Source organism: Sebastes umbrosus, chromosome 23, assembly GCF_015220745.1.
Source record: "Sebastes umbrosus isolate fSebUmb1 chromosome 23, fSebUmb1.pri, whole genome shotgun sequence".
Classification (NCBI taxonomy): Eukaryota; Metazoa; Chordata; class Actinopteri; order Perciformes; family Sebastidae; genus Sebastes; species Sebastes umbrosus.
In genome coordinates this window covers 3,886,855-3,907,897 of record NC_051291.1, presented here as the reverse complement: position 1 = coordinate 3,907,897, position 21,043 = coordinate 3,886,855, and the positions used below count along the sequence as shown (strand labels likewise).

The 21,043-nt window shown below is 41.6% G+C and overlaps 1 protein-coding gene and 1 long non-coding RNA gene across 2 annotated transcripts in view; one reads left to right on the top strand and one right to left on the bottom strand.

Annotated features, from left to right (window-relative positions):
- LOC119483103 overlaps positions 1 to 21,043 on the bottom strand; it is a 146,438-nt gene that overhangs the window by 17,314 nt on the left and 108,081 nt on the right. The gene's annotated exons all lie outside the window — the stretch shown is intronic.
- The window catches only part of LOC119483102 (chemokine-like protein TAFA-2), a 71,089-nt gene that overhangs the window by 23,383 nt on the left and 26,663 nt on the right, over positions 1 to 21,043 (top strand). The window contains exon 2 of the mRNA XM_037761154.1: positions 20,337 to 20,440. Within this exon, the coding sequence (XP_037617082.1) occupies positions 20,338 to 20,440 (103 nt within the window). The 5' untranslated portion in view covers position 20,337. The remainder of the gene's footprint in view (positions 1 to 20,336; positions 20,441 to 21,043) is intronic.

The window sequence follows — 21,043 nt, the reverse complement described above, 5'->3', positions numbered from 1 at the left end:
CTCGGCTGGTTGGAACTCCCCTCCCACCCCCGCGCTGCTCTGATTTTCGTACCTTCGGCTCAATCCTTCTTTCTTGTTCTCTATCTGCAGTGAGAAGATTGAACACGACTGAGGAAATATGGCCTCTGAGAGCCGCTGTAACTCCCCCACCTCTCCTCCTCCTCCTCCTCCTCCTCCTCTGCTCCCACTTCCACCCCCCAGCAGTCACAGCACACAAGTCAATGTGACCGCTGAGGCAGAGCAGCCTTTTCATACCGCTAACGTTCAAAGCAGGCCCAAACGACCCGATGAAAGCAATCTAATACCACAAATTAGCCTGTCACTTAGCCTGGATTATAAGCCTCACGAGGGCCACGGCTAAAATAACTTGAGCCTCGTTGTTCCGTGATGTAAAACAGCGGAGAGAGGAGCGTAACCACAGAAAAAAAAAACAGGTGCAATTTCATTTTAAAGCCTGTGTGCTCGGCTCAATCGCCTTGTGTAATTAAATTGATCCCCCCCCCCCCCTCACACACTTTTCCCCCTTTCTTCTGGCCATTCTGTCCAAGCAGCCCTCGCCAGCCGTCGGAGACAGAGGAGCAAGCAGGGGCCGCCTCCGGCGCTCGCCGCTCTGACACGCGAGATAGGTCGACACGAAAGAGCTGGAGATAACGGGACGCGAGGCGCCGGCTGATTTATGGCCGGTGTCGGCGGAGCTCGTCATTCCGCGGCGCGTGTTCATGACCGCCGTTAGTGTTGTAACACAAAGACGGGCGGAATGTAAATACGACCCGCTCAGGAGGGTGACGATCGGTGATGATAAGCTGGCACGGCTGCCATCTCTCTCTCTCCAATTTCTTTTTCTTCCTGTTCAGCTCTCACACACACACACACACATACACACACACACACACACACACATACATTTCTCTACTACAGTTGCAAAAGCATTTCATCACTTCACCTCAGTCTGAAATCAGTCAGGAAATGACCCTAAATCAGTGTTTCATTGCCCTCTCTGGTTGATGGTTGTGGTCAGAAGAGTGCTCTGTTGCACCTGTAACCACACCTAACAGTGATGTCACAGTGTACCGACACATCCTGGAGTACAGCAAGGCCTATTGAAGGAGGTTAGGTCATATCTTTGGGGGTATAAGACATGCACAGTAAAATCTGGTCTGCCCTCGCCAAAATTGAGCCAATCGCAACGCACGACCGCAGCTTCAGTTACACTGCGCATGCGTTATACCCCATACCCCAAGACCCATGTCCGCCCGTGACCCAGCCTCCTTTCCACAGGCCTTGGAGTATAGAGCTACAAAGTTAGCACTTTGTATGGCAGCCTCTGCCATCAGTGTATGAATGTGTGTGAATGCTGACTTAGTGTAAAGCGCTTTGAGCGGTCGGACGACTAGAAAAGCGCTCCATAAATGCAGGTCCGTTTACCATTTACCATTCTCTGTCTAATATCGTAAATTTAATATCTTTGGATTTGGGGCCAGTGGTCGGAAAAACAAGACTTTATTAAGACGTCGCCTTGGTTTTCAATGTTTTCTGACATTTTAAAGACTAAATGATCATCAATCAATCAACATAATAATCAGCAGATTAATCAATAATCATTACACAATGATTATATAGTGATTAGCTGCAGCCTTGAGAATAACATCCAAGTTGGAAAAACACTTGAATCATCCTTGAAACTCTGTTTCATTTTTTATTTTTAGTTGTAATTCTACGTTGCCCTCAGCCTGTCTCATCTATCTTATTTCCTACATTTCCCAGAATGCTTTCCAGAGAAGCAGTGTGAAGTTTCTTGCAATCAGCTGCAGGTTTTACACAGAGAAAGAGAGTGATGGCGAGAGATTTCCCAGCTGACCCCCGACTCAAAAAACCCCAACCTGTCTGCAGCTGCTGGTCTTTTTCTCCTTGTGAGGGTGTATAAATTGGCCTCTACTGCTCTTCTAACAACGGCTCTTCTCCAGTCTGAGTGCTAAAACATCAGTGCAAAACGTGTGGAAAGATGGTTTTTACAGTTGACGTTTTAGATCACAGGAACCTTTAAACACCTGTAGTTGCTGGGAATATCTGTCACGTTATCTATGTTTGCTCAATTAACTCCCTCTATCCCACATACAGTCGATGTCTACACGTGTATTAACGGTGACAGCGGAGTTGATGAGGACTTTATGTTGTTCATGGTTCAGTGGGTGATGATGTAACTTGTGCTACCTTGTCATGAAAAGTCCTTCACACATGGGTACTAATACCACGTCATAAATGAATCCCTACTTCCTTGGCTCTGCTTTGACATAAAACCTGGGTGGGAGGCAGCGTTGGCTAACAGATATATACCAAAGAGCTCGGGAGCTAATTAAAGAGAATCATAATCGCCTATCAACTTCTCTCCTGTCGTCGGTGCGCCGCTGAAAAGTTTCATTAGACGCCCTAAAAATAGATTTTTTCCCCCGTGCTCCGACACCTCGCTCCTCACCTTTTCTTCTCATCAAAGCGTGCGAGATCCGACTCTATTCATGTTCCATTCCCCCGCCCTCCACCCTCCCCGCGCTTATTGGCTGCAACTAATCCGAGGTGGGAATTTCTGGAGTTTCCGATCACACAGACAGAAAGGAAGGAAGGAAGCGCGCCGGGGCTGAGCGCCGCTGAGCCTGTCACCAAAAAGAAAGCATTTACGTTGACAAGTGAGACGGAGTCGCAAAGGAGGAGGGGGAAAAAAAAGAAGGGAAAATTGCTCTTAAACATGACGAGGAAACTCGGCGAGAGAACTCACGATCACTGCTTTTCTTTGCTCCTCACAGCTGCGCAGTTCACGTCTGAATTTAGTTCTCTCCTTGTTCGTACCTGCTCACTTTATTTTCCTATTTAGCTTTACAAAGAGGCGAGGCGGCTGCAGCCTTGACAGCTATTTCACACGTCTCGCGGAGCGCACGCGAATGTCACAATGTTTTGATTGACACTCTCCTCTTCTGTGGCTCTAAGTGTTTATATACCTTCCCTCAGCTCCGTGTTGAACCTGGATATAAAAACCCCTCCGTCTCTGTAAAACCACAGCAAGGATCTAAAGCCAATTATACCAGTTTAAACTAAAGAAAACCCTTATTTTACTCATAATGTAGCCTGTTATTATTTCACAGAGCGAAGAAAAACTTGCCAAAAGCTCCTCTCTATGTGTGCTTTAACTGAAAGGTAAGAGAGTATCCAGAGAGCTTTGACACGTACAGGCACAAGACTCAGGCGCTGTTTGTTTAATAATGATGATAAATGGCGGGCTACCTCGGAGCGTAATGTATTCCCACTCTCCTATGTGATTTCTTTAAATCGCTTTTCTTCTTTATTTTATAAAAAGAAGTCGACCCCGCTGTGAATTTGAAATGAGCAGCGGTCGTGGTACAGTAGCGGGCGATCAGTCCCCCCCCACGCTGCAGCAGAGATTTAGCTGTAATTTGATTGTGTTTGTGGTTGTTTGTGCATATAGAAATGGCATCAGCCGCATTGTAAAGCCGACCCCCTAAACATAACTAATCTCATTTGTTCTGGCAAAAGTAAATTTTTTCTCTCAGGAGACTCTCGCCACGGAGACATAATCAACCAAGTCGAGGATATTGTATTACAGTCAGACTTACATTAAAGGCCCTCAAAATCTATTCTCTCATTCAGGTTCTTAGTGTGACCGATGGGGTTCCTACGTGATAGGAATGTGCATTCCACGCAAAAATACTATTAGAAAATCAGGAATTAGTCTATTATTCAATAGCAACACTATTCCGTTGAAATGAGCTAAAACGGAGCGTTTCAGACAGAGGGTGAATACAGGTATATTCAGGCAGACAGTATGAGGAAAATAAAGTGTTTTTTGAATATTAAAGCATGTAAACATGTTCTAGCAGAAACACAAAATACAAGTATGAACCTGAAAATGAGCACGATATGGGACCTTTAATGAGTACATAATAAATCTTTCTGTAATAAATTTAAAAAAGCAACTAAATGCAGCACATATAACGTGAAGACTACAGTCCTCCTATCTGCTCTCTGACACAGAAATGCAATTTCTCTACTTGTTATCAAACTGGGACGAAAATAAAAAATGGCATTTAATATTCTGATACATGTTAAAATCAGAAAAAGGGCCGTGATTCAGCTCGGGCTTATCACACGACTGACAGCCGAGTCGAGGGACAAACTCAGGTTGCCATGTCACGTTATCCCCCCTTTTTATCCCGACGAACAACTCCCGGTATGTTTTAATAATCATTTTTGTGAGACAGTCAGAGAGACAATAAGCTCTGCAGCCGGTTGAATTGAATCAAATCAAACATCATTAGAAACCTGCAGCAGCGTGAAACAGTGACCCACAAAGCTGAAATCCAATCAGACCGAGAGCTTCCTGCCGACTCCCACGCACCTGACTGGCTGTCAGGTATAAATATAATTTCTCATACATCATTTATTTATTACCCCTCCGTGTTGTTCCGCAGTCATCGAGCCGACACACTCGTCCACAGCGACGTGCGGCGACAGAGGGATTCTCGCACAAGGACGCCGGGGCTGTCACACGGGGAGGGGATCAGACCCGTGTCCTTCCAGTCTCGGGACGGACTCAGCGAGGACACGCCGAGACCACAATGTGACACCAAGATATTACTTTAGAAGAGCTGACAAAAAATGCCACTTTGGTGATTTAACCTACTTCAGACCTTGATGCCGTTTTGACAGGTTGACTTCATTTCCTGCATGTCCTTCATGAAACTGTTTGGGTTTATGAAATCTGACACTTAACTGTGTATTTTCTGAACGCTGTGTGCCGTTTTTTGACTTTTACTTTAGTATGGAAGCTAACGATAACTGATATTTTACTATAAGCAATTTGTTTGTATTTTGTTTTGGAAGAAGACAAGGACGCGATATTTCCCCTTCCAAGTTTAAGGTGCAAAATTAAGCCTCTGAAACACATTGAGATCATCAAGGGACATTTCTTACTGACCAGAATTAATTTATTTAAGCTAATTTTTATGATACATTGGTAGGAAACAGTCACTGGCCTTTAATTCTGCAAAGAAAATGCATTTTCATTGCTGGTTTTCCATTGTTTTGTATGTGTACATTACACTGACACAGAGTCAGATCCTTTACTTTAGTAAAAGTATTAATACAACAGTGTACAAATACCAGCATAAATTATTTTTTTAAAATTGGACTGAAGTAAAAGTACAGAAGAACTACCACAAAATTAACTAAAAGTGTCATCATTGAGGTTTTGTTTTTGTCCGGATACTCCTTTTGTAGATTCTTTCTATTTTGTTGGGGAAGAAGACAAGGACGTGGTATTTCCCCTTCCAAGTTTAAGGTGGAAATTAAGCCCCTGAAACTATTTGTCACTGAACAAAGTTAATTTATCATTAGTTGTCTTTTTCATTTTTTAGGAGACACTGGTAGAAAACAGTCACTGGCCTTTACTTCTGCAAAGAAAATGCATTTTCACTGCTGGTTTTTCATTGTTTTTGATGTGTATGTGACACTGACACACTGTTTTCAGATCCTTTACTTTAGTAAAAGTATTAATACCACAGTATACTAATACGTAACACTTTCAAAATTGGACTTAAGTAAAAGTATAGAACCACAAAATGTACTAAAAGTCTTTTTTTTTAATCCTTTTGTTTGTGACACTGAGACACTGTTTTTAGATCCTTTACTTTAGTAAAAGTATTAATATACCACAGAGTCCGGTAAAAGTAAAGCTTTCTAAATTTGACTTAAGTAAAAGCACAGAAGTATTATCGCAAAATGTGGCATAAGTATGATAATAATTCATTTTTTTTAAGTCCTGATACTCTTTTTATAGAACATTTGTTTCTACTTTGTTGGGGAAGAAGACATTGGTGTGGCGTTTCCCCTTCCAAGTTTAAGGTTGAAAAGTATTTGAAACACATTTAGACCATTGTGAGACATTAAAACTCTCCACTGTTAATTCATTTTTAGTTGTATGTTGTTTTTTTTTATGGAAAATGTATTCAGTATCTCTACCTCCCTGTTGTAATACGTAGAAAGTAAATAAGTGTTACTTCCCAAAATGTCAAACTACTCTTTTAGGTCAGGGGTTCTCAAACTCACAGGGGACAAAATGTACTTAATCATAACACCGATTAAGCATAAACTTACTACCATTTGTGCTCTTAGATGTTTATTCTACAACTTTTCAACCCAAATACTTCAGACCTGTTTCATAGTGATAAACAGAAACACATTTCAACTTGAATAAAGATGAGATAATCCATTATTACTCCCAGAAACAGGGAAATGTGCGATTTTATTGAATGTTAATACCACTTTTATCTTTAAACAGAGGGATCTTTTATTATATTAATTGCATTTGGACTTAACTTGACAGCATTTATAGCCTACATTTCAAGTAACAAGACTGGCATAGTCCTAATAATAGACGTATTTAAAGATATTTAAACTTTCAGTCGTTGCTTCAACTCAAAAATAATGAACTTATTGCTGTGTGTCACAAACATATCAGAGTTTCTATTGGCCCAAAGCGAACGTGGGCGGCAGTAATGGACACAATATGCTTGTTTTATTGCCGCGAATGGTCCCCATCTATATCACTTTTTATGATACAGCTAAATTTTGTGATTTATAGCATATTATTTTGCTGAGTATCAAAATACATAAAATTATTCTGTGCTTTATTGTTATTATAATATTATTATTTATCATATTATGGAACTGTTAATACCGATGTGTATTTGTATAAGCAGCATTTTACTGTTGTATTTGGTTATTATGGAACTAATTTGAACTTTTTTATATATAATAATGGGGGAGATTATTCTATAACAATACACCGTATTTTATAAAATAAACTATAAAGATAATTTTGTATGAAAAAAAATACATTTCTCTGAAATCTCTCCAGTTTTCGTGACACAAACATGCTTATTTTTTACTAAAATGTTTAGACTGCACTCATTGATAATTCATAAAGCCTAAAACTAAGAAAGCAATTACAGGAAGGCAAACAGTAGGCTGCTGTGTTATGAGATCTTAACTATAAAAAGGTTTCACTGTGATCTGTAGGACTGCTTGCTACGCTACGCTGATGGTGCCCAGCCAATATGTTGAAGGTGGGGTTGGACTGAAATAGCACACTGGATCATGAGACGGTGATGCATAGACACTCTGATCAAAAGGAAGACCAGGGGTTGAGACCATTTGGCTGTTGCGGTTTTGATGAGCGCGGCCTCTCAGATAGCATCTCGACGTGTCGTTACGGAAGGTCGTTTTGGTGGTTAACTCTCTGAAAGGGCACTCAGCGTCGGTGTCGGGTAACAGCGCTGATATTTGCTCTGCCTGGGCTTCTTCATGGGGTGAAATTTGAAATCGAGGCCTTTTCCTAGCTCGGCATCGGTTCACGCCGCAGCTAGAAGCGTGCCAATCAGTTCCCCCCTCCCCTCACATGTGACTCAGAGATTACAATTTATAATCAACGTGAGCAGGTTTTTTGCTCAGAACCAGATGGAATCAGATGATTTTTGTTTTGCTGAAATCCAAAGTAATCATTTCTGAGAAACATTAGCACGTCTAGACACTGCAATTAAAAGCAACTGGAAAAAATGTGAAGCTCGATTGGTGATTTGAGGGCGTCCTCTCAACCTTGAGACATTAAAAATAGAAAAGTCGGGGGTCTGGGAGTCTTCCCCTTGTGTTTCAGAGACTTTTCTTCCTGCATTCTGGTGACTTTATTCATCTTAAAGCAGCAGTAGGCGAGATTGGAGCAAATGTTATTAAAAAAAAGTTATTTTTATAAAACGGTCACTATATCCTGACAGTAGTGCACGAAACAGGTAATCTGAAAAAAAAAAAAAATCATGTGCTTCAGTGTTCTCCAGTGCTTCTAATGGCATCTATAAGATTTCACAGACAGGAGGAAAACAACCAATCAGAGCCGAGCTGGAGCCTTGACGTCTCGGAGCGGCTGTCAATCAACTCGTGAACTCCGATCGAGCGGTCAAACTAGGCAGCGCTGATCAAATATCAATCAATTATTCTGTTACTGTAATGCCTATTTCTCATGTAAAATGTTTTCAGAAACATCTTGTAGTGTACTGTTTAGCTGTAAAATGAGACCATGTTGAGATCTGTCAGAATATACCAAGCACCGCCCACCAGCCGGAGCACAGCCAATAGGAACGCTCTCTCTCTCTGAAATGACCTGTGATTGGTCAAAGTCTCCCGTCACGGTCTAGATTATTTTAAAGCCTGAAAACAGAGCCATGAGGAGGTGCAGAAGTCTCTCAGAACACTTGAATTACAATATGCTGAAAGGTTAATATGGGATTTTTGCCCAATGATGCCAAAAATAGTCTACCTACTGTTAAATACTTTTAATTTTACTTACTGACATTGTGTGAATCTATTGCATATACTAATATTCATCAGTTTTTAGTCCTTCTTTCATTCATTCATTTTTTGTCCCTTCTTGAGTGTTTCTCAGTAGGCTACTCCCCATTTCTCTCTCCGTCTCTCACTCAGTGAAGGTCCTTTCAGACACAACGAGACAACAGCACCACTGCGCTCTGAAACCCGTTATTTCCAAGCCCGACTTCGGGCGCTGTGCGTTGTGTTGTACGGCGAGCACAGCTCAAACCGAGTTGTGTCGCTAGCAGATCTCTTCTGCCAGTAAACGATATTAGGTGTAGCTGTATTGTTGTCCAGGTGGAAACGGTAAGGCTTCTACACGCTGTACGGTGCCAGAAACAGGTTGTGATAACGAAAAGGAACAAAAACAAAGTGTGATAATTTGTCATAAATGAGGAGAAATACGGGAGAATTGTAAAACGTGGAGGAAACCGGGAGCGGAGATTGAAACCCGGGTTGGCTGGTATGTTGGAGGAAGATTCGGAAAGATTCGTGAAAAATGCTCAACTGAAATCTGTCAGAAGCCAGCGAGTGAAACAACATTCATTGCATGTAGATATTTCAGAGCTGTCAGGTCCTTGGGTTTGTGATATGGATTACATCCTAGAATTCATATAAACAGCCATCCAAAAATAATCAGATACGAGCAGCAGATCAGAAGTGGGCATGAAGGCCCGAGGAGCGAGCCCAGCCACTTAGAGTCTCTTATGACAGAATTTGGACGGCGACTCACACGGCGGAGTAGCTCGGTGCCGCTGCAGGCTGCTGTATAATGATTTGATTAGCAAGTCGTCGGGACAACGTGCTAAAGCGCGGCTCCTTTTATAGTCCCCGAGTTCATACGTCAACACGGCCCTGACAGCTGTCTTGTCTTGTTTATGAAGTGAACTAAGCGGGATTTGGGGCTGATGCTTCACAGAGCGCGTGACAAAGAGTGGGCACACTCCCTTGTTTCGGCGTGACAGGGTTGAGAGCTCCCCCTCCTCGGCTGTCAGGAGGGAACAGCTGTGTTTTGGCGAATGAGCGATGTTTGCTTCTGCGACGGAGCAATCGGCTCCCTGCAGCCGTCCGAGGTGACAGTCTCTGTCACGGTCCAAGTAAAGAGTGAGATAGAGATGGAGGGGGGGAAGAAGGGGAGGGTAATCCCTGTATCGAATCCGGCTGCAGAAACAGAGAGGGGGAAAGTCCAGCTTTTTATGGTTTGGTAACACTCCCTCCGCCCGCCCTGCAGTCTCTGTGATACTGTGGATTACACACATGCCTTTTGCATTTGAAGGCAGCATCTTCCTACAATTGAGGGGAAACTGAAAATTGAATCTTACACTTTTAAAATGATTACTGGCACCAAAGTAAAACACATTATGGTTTACTACTTAAGCTGCTTTACAGGCAAGATATTTATGGAGAAATGCGGCAGTGTTAGAAGCCTCAAAGGTTCTCCACAGTACGATATCCAGAGCATTAATATAGCAGCAAACAACTATTTGCTATGTAAAGATATAGAGGAGTAATGTCTACCTGAGCAGAGAATGAAGTCACTCTCCCTCTGTGTGTGTTGTAATCCGAGCTTCTCTGTGCTTTGTTGACATAGCCGGGCCGGCCGTTTGTGCATTTTGATGCGTAATTTGCAGTTGATAAAAGGTAATAAATCCCAATATATCTTATTGCAATGCACAGCATATCGCAAAATGTTCAAAATCGCAATAACATCATATCGTAACTTAAGTATTGTGATAATATTGTACCGCAGGGCTTCTGGTGATTCCCACCCCTACTTTTAAGTGACTGAAACAAGGAGGCTTAATGTCCATCTGCACTCAAAAATATGCAGAGGACTGATTTCATTTAAACTTACATAAGTGAGATGTGGAAATTTAAAGCCTCCAGTGCACATACACTGAAAGTTTCTCAGTGACATCTTGGCGTCCAGCAGTTATGTCTGACCAACACGTCTGAGGGGGATCTTTAACTTCGGATACGTCCCTTTCTGTACTTGACCGACGGGGTTATTCTAAAGAAAACAAGCTGGAAACAACACACTGAGCTCTGCAGCGATCGCTGAACTTCCTCGTCACCTCCGCCCACCACACACTGAGAAGGTGACATTTAGTTCACTGATGTTGCTGCACAGTGTTTCTGGCTAATGAAGTCCTCCAAATGAGGTTGTGGTTAGAACAGAAACCCCCAAAGTCCAGGCATTCGTTTCAAAAGTAGACGAAAACATGGTTTATTTATGTAGAGTGTTGTTCATATTAAAATACTACTTACTTTGTACTCTCTTTTACAACACAACGCACATGAATGCCTGGACTTTTATGTCAGACATCTAGACTGCCTACTAGGGCTGTCAATCCGTTCAAATATTTATACGGGATTAATCGCATGATTGTTCATAGTTAACCATGATTAATAGCAAATTAACTGCACATTTCTGTTCAAAATGTACCTTAAAGGGAGATTTGTCAAGTATTTAATACTCTTATCAACATGGGAGAGGACAAATATGCTGCTTTATGCAAATGTATGTATATATTTATTACTCAAAATCAATTAACACAAAACAATGACAGATATTGTCCAGAAACCCTCACAGGTACTGCATTTAGCATAAAACAATATGCTCAAATCCTCAAAACAGGCAACACCAGCTGTCAGTGTGTCAGTGTGCTGACTTGACTATGACTTGCCCTCAAACTGCATGTGATTATCATAAAGTGGGCATGTCTGTAAAGGGGAGACTCGTGGGTACCCATAGAACCCATTTACATTCACTGATCTGGAGGGCAGAGGTCAAGGGACCCCTTTGAAAAGGGCCATGCCAGTTTTTCCTTGCTAAAATTTAGCGCAGGTTTGGAGCGTTATTTAACCTCCTTCCCGAGAAGCTAGTATGACATGATACCAATGTATTCTTTAGGTTTTATAGTTTCATATCACGCCAGTATCTTAGCTCTAGCTTTAAAACTGAGTATGCTACAACCTCCGAAAGATCGGCGGCCCGTCAGATTTTTAAGAGAAATCACAAGTTGCGTTAATGCGTCAAAGAATTTAATGCCGTTAAAACTAATTTGTGTTGACATGTTATTATCGCGTTAACTTTGACAGCCCTACTGTCTACATCTGAAAATCTTATAAAATTATATTTGTCACCTCCTGTATTTGCATAAGTGAACATATCACCAGTTTTTTATTTCCATAAATCAATTGGGGTAAAGGTAAAAACTGCCAAAATCGATTTGTATCATTTAGTAGAGCCTTTGTCAATCATTGTCTCTTATAAAAATACATCCTTGCACACGACATATTAGCTTATAAACTGTATAATACAAGGTCTGCATGCTGTAGAAATGATTTGCATTTTAGTTACAACCACCTTAAAAACGTGTCCTCATCGTGCAGAAAGCAGGTGAAAGATACATTTTTTTTCCTCTCCTTTGCATACAACATTTACTATTAATAGGCCAAGGACGACGGAGTCCTTTACTGGCTAATGGAAATTATTGTGGCTTTGTGTAAGCCCATCAAAGCAGGAAAATAAGTGACACAAATGGGACAACTGAGAAAAAGAGGTCAGAATCAAAATCTACTTGATTTCACCTTTTATATTCAACCTTCCTCTCTCATCTCAACACTATTCTAAAGCGTGACTGTATGAGAAGAAGATACTTAAGATGCTTATCTTTCCCCTATTGATGTTTTACAAACTGTAGACGTGTAATACGTTTGAATTTGTTCCAGGTTTGACGGAGAAATCTTAGCTAAAAGGTAGAGAGATATCTTTTTTTATGTTCTGTCTTGTCAGTGCCAGGCTTTCTGGCTCCAGCTCTTGTCAAACAGAATACTGTAGTCGGTCTAAATCTTTGTTAAGCTCTCACCTGCCTGCGCACACAAACACAGAATTTGTAGAGACATCGGAAATCTGCCACCAGCCAAGTCTCTCTGTCACGGAAAATCAGTGTAGAGATGGCTGTTGGTTAATTATATCTGACAACTGAAACAGAGAGTTAGCTCGTAGTGTGTGTGTGCTGCACATTAGCTGCTGAGCAAGCTGAGGTAACTTTATTTCAGGATTTAGGTGAAGACCCCCTTTACATTGGCGTTGTAATGGCTGATCAGACTGCCATTGAGTAGTGTTTGACCACATGACCAAAGCGCATCGAGGGCGGATTGTGATCCAATCAGCGTTTTCAATCCACATACAACAACTAAAGCCTCGGCCGCACTGGGAACGTCAGGAGCGCATGGCGGCTGCGTTACCTGTTGTTTTTTTTTGTTATTAGAGCACTGCGTCTCACGCTCGGCTCAGCTGTGTGTCTTCTAGAGATTCGAGGTCTCGCCTATTTTTGACGCGAGCCGCGCAGTTCACAGCAACAATAGACAGTGAAGGTGATCTATTGACTGTATATTGACATCATATCAGCGACATTACTACAGTTTCGATGTCTCTCTCTGTTGAAAAAGTTACGGTGATGATAAAAAGTAAAGAATTATTTTTAAATCAACAGCAGCAGCAGAAACGGAGCTGGACGCGCGAATCACGCAGCTGCCACGCGACGCAGCCATCACGTGAAGCGGCCGCCAGTCTGCAGTGGTCAGGACCGACCAAAAGTGGTCCAAGGAAGGAAAATCTGTGAACCGGCGACAGGGTCAGCCCCGAGGCTCATTGATGCACGTGGGGAGCGAAGGCTGGCCCGTGTTGTCTGATCCAATAGAAGAGCTACTGGAGCTCAAATTTGCTGAAAAAGTTAATGCTGGTTCTGATCGAAAGGTGTCAGAACACACAGTGAGGAGCAGTTAGTTGCGTATGGGGACCGGTCAGGGTGCCCACGCTGACACCGTGTCCACCGCCAAAAGCGCCTACAACGGGCACGTGAGCATCAGGAGCGATGGAAGAAGGTGGCCCGGTCTGATGAATCACGTTTTCTTTTACATCATGTGGATTGCAACGAGTTGGAGGTGTCGACTCGGCCTCCAGATTCTCCAGATCTCAATCCGATCGAGCATCTGTGGGATGTGCTGGACAAACAAGTCCGATCCACGGAGGCCCCACCTCGCAACTTATACAGGACTTAAAGGATCTGCTACTGACGGCTTGGTGCCAGATACCACAGCAGATCTTCAGAGGTCTAGTGGAGTCCATGCCTCGACGGGTCAGGGCTGTTTTGGCAGCAAAAGGGGGACCTACTCAATATTAGGCAGGTGGTCAGAATGTTACGGCTGTATAGAGTATAGCTATATAGAGTTCTCTTCATTTAAGTGTGTAATTAGGACATTAAAACATGTTGGGTAGCATGCTAATGAGCTGTTAAAGAAGAGATAGCCCCAATCTGGCTGCCAGGAGCAGAGGAGGGGAACATAACAGAAGGGAACATAACCTGTAACCTTTTTGATGTATTGTTCAGTCTCACTGTCAGAACAAGAGAAAAAAAGATATTGGGCAAAGTCTCGAGATTGGGGGGTTTGTTCAGTGTGTCTCTAGGCAACAGTAAACCATATGTTATTATTTCTCCATCGGCAGCAATAAAGTGAAAGCAGACTCTGGGTAGTGCTGCACTTTGCCCTGTCAAAACTTTTTTTCCGCAGTTAAAAAAAACCTTCAGTGAAAAGTGGAACTGCCTAATAATGTTAATTTAATTCATACTGTAACTGTACTATAATAGGAAATAGGAAAATTAATGCATTTGCATTATTAACAGAAAATCATGAGTTAAGGAAATCTAATTTGCTTTGTTCATAATTTATTATTGGACGGGTGTAATGAGGTGCGGGGACGTTCCTGCTACAGTGCATCAGAGATCAGGTTGGCGGCATCACTGCAGTATAAAAACGCAGCTATTTCTTTTGATTTAATTGAGGTGGGAATTTGCTTGTTACGGTAAAGGTGTTTTCATCTTTGTGAGTGTCTTTTAGAAGCAGCAGATCCTCAGTCAGTGTGTGTCCCGCTCGCCAAGGTCAAGCATCGAGTGAAGTCTTTTTTCTTACTCATTGGTCTGCTGCCGTTCAATTTGCTTCACGGGGAGAGGACGGGGGAGAGGACGGGGAGTGGGAGTTTTCGGTCAGAGACGGGGATTTCTTGCTTCATTCAGTTTTAAACTAATTCACTTTGTACTCTTGAAAGGAAATCCGATGATCTACACCGCTGGCTTACGCGGCCGCGCAACAGAGCCAACTCATAACAAAGGGATAAAAGTCCAATCTCTGGATAAATTTGAGCACACAGAATCCAGGAGAACTACTGAGGTGGCTGCCAGTGAAAAGAATATGCATTATTCCCTCACTAAAGGTGTTCATTTGCATTTGAAAGTGTCCTCAAGTGCAGCGCAACATACTGTAGATAGGAAAAACGCTTCTGTCTTTGCTGGCAAAGAGGAGGAAGAGGAGGAGGAGGAGGAGGAGGAGGGATGAAGCACGGCAGACAATCAGAGGATAATTACACATTTCATTTAAGCTTTGGTTTATTAGTATTTGTTTTTCATCTGCTATCCTCCAAACTTTCAATGTGCAGCTCATGTTTCAATGCTTATGGCAATCATCTGCATACATTATGTGTTTCTCTTCAGGGACTATTCTGTCACTAAAGGTATACATTATACATGAACAATTAAAACTTCCAACCGCTGTCGACAGCTTCTGACTCAGAGTTTGTTTCCTTCCAAAACACTCAACTGAATCTTTATTAAAACCTGCAATTTAACGATCCCAGTGCAATAAAAACTCAACTATTCCAACTTGCAAAATGAATATTAGGGCTGTCAATCAATTAAAATATTTCATCGCGATTAGTTGCATGATTGTGCATAATTAATCGCAAATTAATCACATTTTTTATCAGTTCAAAATGCACCTTAAAGGGAGATTTGTCAAGTATTTAATCCTCTTATCAACATGGGAGTGGGCAAATATGCTGCTTTATGTAAATGTATGTATATATTTATTACTGGAAATCAATTAACAACACAAAACAATGACAGATATTGTCCAGAAACCCTCAAGGGTACTGCATTTAGCATAAACAATATGCTTTATATACAGTCTATGGTCAGAACATGCTTAGCATAATCTTGTTTGCTTAACCCATACATACATAGATGTAATTTGATTTTAGGGGGAGTAAAGTGTTGGAGCTATGTATTCAAGCATTTAGCTGCTGATTATTTCCGCATTAATCTAAGTGCTATTAATTTATTTAATTAAAGTTTTTTTTTTTACAACACTGACATGTTATGACTGTATAAAGTCGTTAGTGAATAATTACCTAATTACACATCCAGCAGACACAGAGCAATATTAGCAGTCATTTGATGAATTGAATGTAATTCCAATATTCACTTCCCTTTGAGAGCTTTGGTTTTGGGCTTCGCTCAATCCAACTCCTGAGAGAAATATGAGGCTCTTTAGCTGCTTAATGCTCCACTATGTTCAATAGCTAGTTGCTAGCTTTATCTGTCTGCACTAAAAAAACAGCTGCGTCTCAAAACCAGTGAGCCAACTCCGTGAAAAGTAATGCAGAAGTGCCTTAAACTTGCATTCTCTCTAACAGCCAGCAGTGGGCGACTCCTCTGGTTGCTAAAAGACGTCTGATTGTATAGAAGTCTATGAGAAAATGAGCCTACTTCTCACTTGATTTATTCCCTCAGTAAACATTATAAACATGAGTTTATGGTCTCAATCTCTAGTTTCAAGTCTTCTTCAATACAGCATGATGTTCATTTAGTAAATTATGGTCCCATTTAGAGTCAAATAGACCATAAAGCAGGGGATGCTTTAGGGCGGGGCTACCTTGTGATTGACAGGTCGCTACCACGGCGTTGTCTGGTCTGGGAGCTTTCGTCTCTGTTAACATTTTTGTCACCTAAAAACGTCTTATTCAGCGTTCGGTTGTACTTGGCTCCACTTTCTCGTGTCACTTCTGGTTGCAGGAAACCAAGAACTCGAGGCTTCAAAACGGCAGTCTGCAAACCACTGGGTGACGTCACGTTGACTACGTCCACTTCTTATATACAGTCTATGCTCAAAACCATCCTCGAAACCAGAACAATGAGCTTTAAGATGAGAGGAACTGCAGAGTCAGGTGATAATTCGCTGTGGGATTGTCATTATGAGTGACCCCTTTTCACATTACATTAGGCCATTTAACCAATTAATAATATAAACATATTAATTAGTGCAGCTTTAAATGAGGAGAATAGGATTACAGTTTCTGTAGGTGGTCCATGTTGGTTTCTTTTAACCATGATATGCTGTACGGCTCCCTAACCAAACCGTAAGCACAGAAGTAGCAGATCAGGAAATTAATCATTTATGAATCATACAGTTGTAACAGTTTTGGAAAACGTAAAATATAACACCTCCTGTGCAGCAGAGAAGAGCTACCAGACCTCGATGAAGTGGATAAAGGCTGGCTAAACAGATACATCTACAGTATATGGTGAGAACTACAACAGCACGTAGTTTTTCATGCAGCAGTATTGTTGTATTTCTGCAAACTCGCTAAAGACCTCCAATTCAAGGTCGAGATGTAAAATGGCCTCAAACTGTAACAAATCTTCAGCGCCTCGCTCTGCCGAGCACGCCGCCGCACCAATGACAACACAGCACATTCAGGGACAATGAGATGTCATTTATAGAATTGCACCCTTAGACAGCACCCAACAAATGATGCTGTAGTGCTCTGCCCTGCACTCTGTCACCAATGACCCTTCACACACACACACACACACACACACACACACACACACGCACATAGTGTGAATTGCACAGCAGCATCAGCTGGCCACCATTTCAACCCAGCCTCCAATTCTTCTGCTAACCAGCAGCTGTAAATCTGTCGCCGTGAAGGTGAACATTAGCGCCCACCGCTCTACTAATACGAGCACCTGAGTGTACAATTTGAGATCCATTTGAGCAAATACATGAACCTCGCCATTACGTCGCTATCACACTCATCATTGGAGCGAGTCTCCTTCCACATGTCTCTCCAGTTACCTCTGAGTTCCCCGCTAAGTGTAGCGAAAGCCGCCAATCTCGGGTTCTCCGTGGAGGTTTTATCATGTTGGAGATGGAAAAAGAATCCACCATGAAACCATAAAAGATCAGTTGGGTCCATTTTTTTTAGTGGTTAGGCGTATTTTTCTTCCTCATGCGAATAAAGTAACATGATGTTCAGATTATTTCCAGCATGCCCAGCGAGCATTCTGGGAAATGCAGAGCATCACTAATCAAAGCAGATACGGCAGGTTGGGGGTTACAGTTTATAAAGACCGACAGCTTTGCTTTGTAGCCGCTTTAACTAACCTGAAGGTCTCAAATCAGAGCAGTATCTCCCAAAATGTTGAATATTCCTTAAGTAAAAGTACAAAATACTATCAGCAAAATATACTAAAATTATCAAAAAAATCCCCCCCTGTGAGTATTATATTATTTATTATATATTTTGATTGTTAACACTGACGCATAACTGTACAGTATAAGCAGCATCTTGAGTTGTAGTTGGTCAACATGGAGCTAGTTTGAACTTTTTGTATATAATATTGGGGAGATATATAACAATGCATCATATTTTGTGAAATAAACATGATAAGATGATTAGAGTTGAGATTTTCTTGGCCGATTCCAATTTCAAATTTTTTAAAAAGTCTGACCTGCTGATTACGATTTTTTTTTCTAAGAATATATAATATAATAATATAATTTTAATTTAATTTTTCATTTAAATATTTGCTTTAAATAAAAATAATTATTTTCATTAGTAGATTTAATTATATATTATAAGCTGCTTAGAGCTAATGTTAGAACGATTTTATCTCTCTGTTATCTATTTTATATTGCTGTGAAAACATCTCCTTCAAACATCTGGATTTATTCAAGTTTCTCGCCAAAAACTAAAAATAAGGCTATATCCCGCGACACATGATATATATCGCGATATTTTCAAATATCCTCTTCATTGGCTATATTCGATGTATTGCCCACCCATAATTTGAACGCATCATGACAGCGTAATAATTTACCATCGCCTACTACACTTTTACTGAATAGAGCCTGAACGCATCATAATGGAACTCAATGGAACCTCCGTTAACGAAGCCGTGGAGCTCCGTGCTGTCGGCTAACGAGCCGGTCACTGTGTGTCCTCGGAGTCAAAACTAAACATGCAGAAGCAGCCTTCAGTTTTTATGCACCAAAATATTCGGAACAAGCTCCCAGAAAACTGCAGGACCGCTCCAACTCTTTGTTCTTTTAAATCAAAGCTTAAAACTTTCCCGTTTGCTGCTGCCTTTTATTAAACCAAATAATGATCTAGTACTGCACTAGAGCGTTCACTCTTGTGTGTTATATTCTATTTTAATTTCTATTCTAGCTTTTTATTTTTAGCTTGTTATTTTCTAATCTTTAACATTTTTATGACTGTTTTAATTATGTCTTAATGTTCTTTTGCACTTTGTCGCAGTGTTCTTGAATGTTTGTGTAAAGCACTTTGAATTGCCCTGTTGCTGAAATGTGCTATACAAATAAAGCTGAAAAGTAAAGAGGAACCATAGCTGTCAAATGAGTGCAGTGAAAAGTTTCTCTTTGAAATGTAGTCGAGTAAAAGTGTAAAACAGCATAAAACTTAAATACTCCAGTAAAGTACAAGTACCTCAGAATTGTACTTAGTGCAGTACTTGTGTAAAGATACTTAGTTACATTCAAAATGATTCATATCAGGCCAACATATCAGTCCAAGTCAAACTATTCCTTGGTCAGGGTTTGGTCCAGACTTCATGGAGTCTTGCTGTCACTGTGAGGATGCCAGGCGACTAAGCAGAGAGCATTTCCATAAATGTCGAGCTTTTGCCAATTTTAATTATTTCTCAATAAATATAGACATTAAAAAGAGTGAAGAAAAAGTGAATTTCATGCTTCAGAGACGCGAGCCAGTCTGGCAAATATCAGCCAGCGCATGTCTGTCTTCACCTGGTGTTTCCTCACGTCATTTCAGAAAAGCGAAAAGACAACAAGACCAAATATATGTGCATATAGTCAGTATGAGTATTTCTGTTGTCACTGCCTGCATGTCTTGATGATAGATATCTTATTTCTAATCTTGCGAGTCTTGTCGGTGCTATTTTGACACCTGATTCCTGTGCAACACGGGAGAAGATCTGGGCAAAAGGTCATGTTGGCCTTGCCAAAATAAACTTAATTACACAAATAATCTGAGACCCCTGACGAGGTTTGGCCAATCTATACGTCAATGAGGCAGGCAGATAAGAGGCGGTAAATAAGGCGTAAACGCAGCTTGTAACATTGTCCGCTCACGCCATACGATACCGGGGCCTCTTCCAGTAATTACCGTAGCGCTCCCGCATCCCCCGTTTGAAACCTGATCGTCGTCTGTCGATGATAACGCGCTGTGCCAGATGGAGGGATGCAGTGTGGCCTCGGCTCCGCCACTTCATTAGGGAGAGGGGAGTGCAGAGGAAAAGGGTAGTGTGGAAGGGAGGTGGATTAGCCACTGCTCTCCGCCGCAGAGCCGAGAGAGGCTTATTGAAGCCCGTTGGGGCAGCGGAGGGTCTTCACCTTCTGTTCGTGCTCCCGCTGTTGAGAGCCTCGTGTTTGGTAGGAGAGAGGGGAGGAGGTGCAGTGGAAGAAAAGAGAGGCTTTGGAGACAGTGATCTAGGGCACATTCACAGCTGTAGTTTGTTTTGAAAAGCAAGACGGAGGATAAAAGCCTGTATCTCTGTCTTGATAAGAGCAAATATGCACTCAGACAAGCTGAGCTGTTGTGAAGTTAAACTGTGAGCTGCTGGAGCAGCACCCTCCTCCTGTTGTAGTTAAATATAGTCCTTTCATAATGCTGCTCTAAAGGTGTGAATGATATAGGTTAAATCTGCTTCTGTAATAAATGACCTTTTTTTTCTTTTTCCCAGGATGAGTGAGCGATACACGCAGATCGGAAGTAAAGGGGCTCTACTTGTAATGGTGCTTGTGATCAGTGTCTGGGAGATGACCGTACCGACAGAAGGAGCAACAGGTGAGTACAATAATACTGAATCTACACCTGGTTTTATCTTGCTCCTTAAAGGGTCACACCAAGTCCGTATTTTTCGTATGCATTTTTTTAATCCAACAAAAAACGTTACGCACAAATTATTCTATTTGTTGCAAATATTTGCAATACAAACTGAATTAATTACGTGGGTGCAATGGATGGAGCTAGTCCCTAACAGGGCTAATGAATGAACGACATTAGCAAGAAACTAACATTTAGCTGCCTAATCTTTCGTACGTCTTTGTTTTGCGACCATTCCCGATTCCGAAGCTGTTCTGCAATCACCTGCCACAATCTATCTTTCGGGCCGAGGCTGCTCGGGCTTCGCCGTCAGCTTGCCGGGCTGGGCACAAAGAAAACGTGGCTATCCCTGCGTCTCTTGTTCTGGTCAAACACAATAAGCCCACCCAGGTGCATGCTGGTCCGACCTGCCTACCTACTTACAGTATATAACTCGCAGGTGCCAACAATTTTACCCAATTCATGAACAAAAGAAAACAAAATACTAATTAGGCAAAAAACTAAATATACTAAACAAGAAAATAGTTCAACTAAACAAATAACTAGCGAAAGAAAACACTCAAA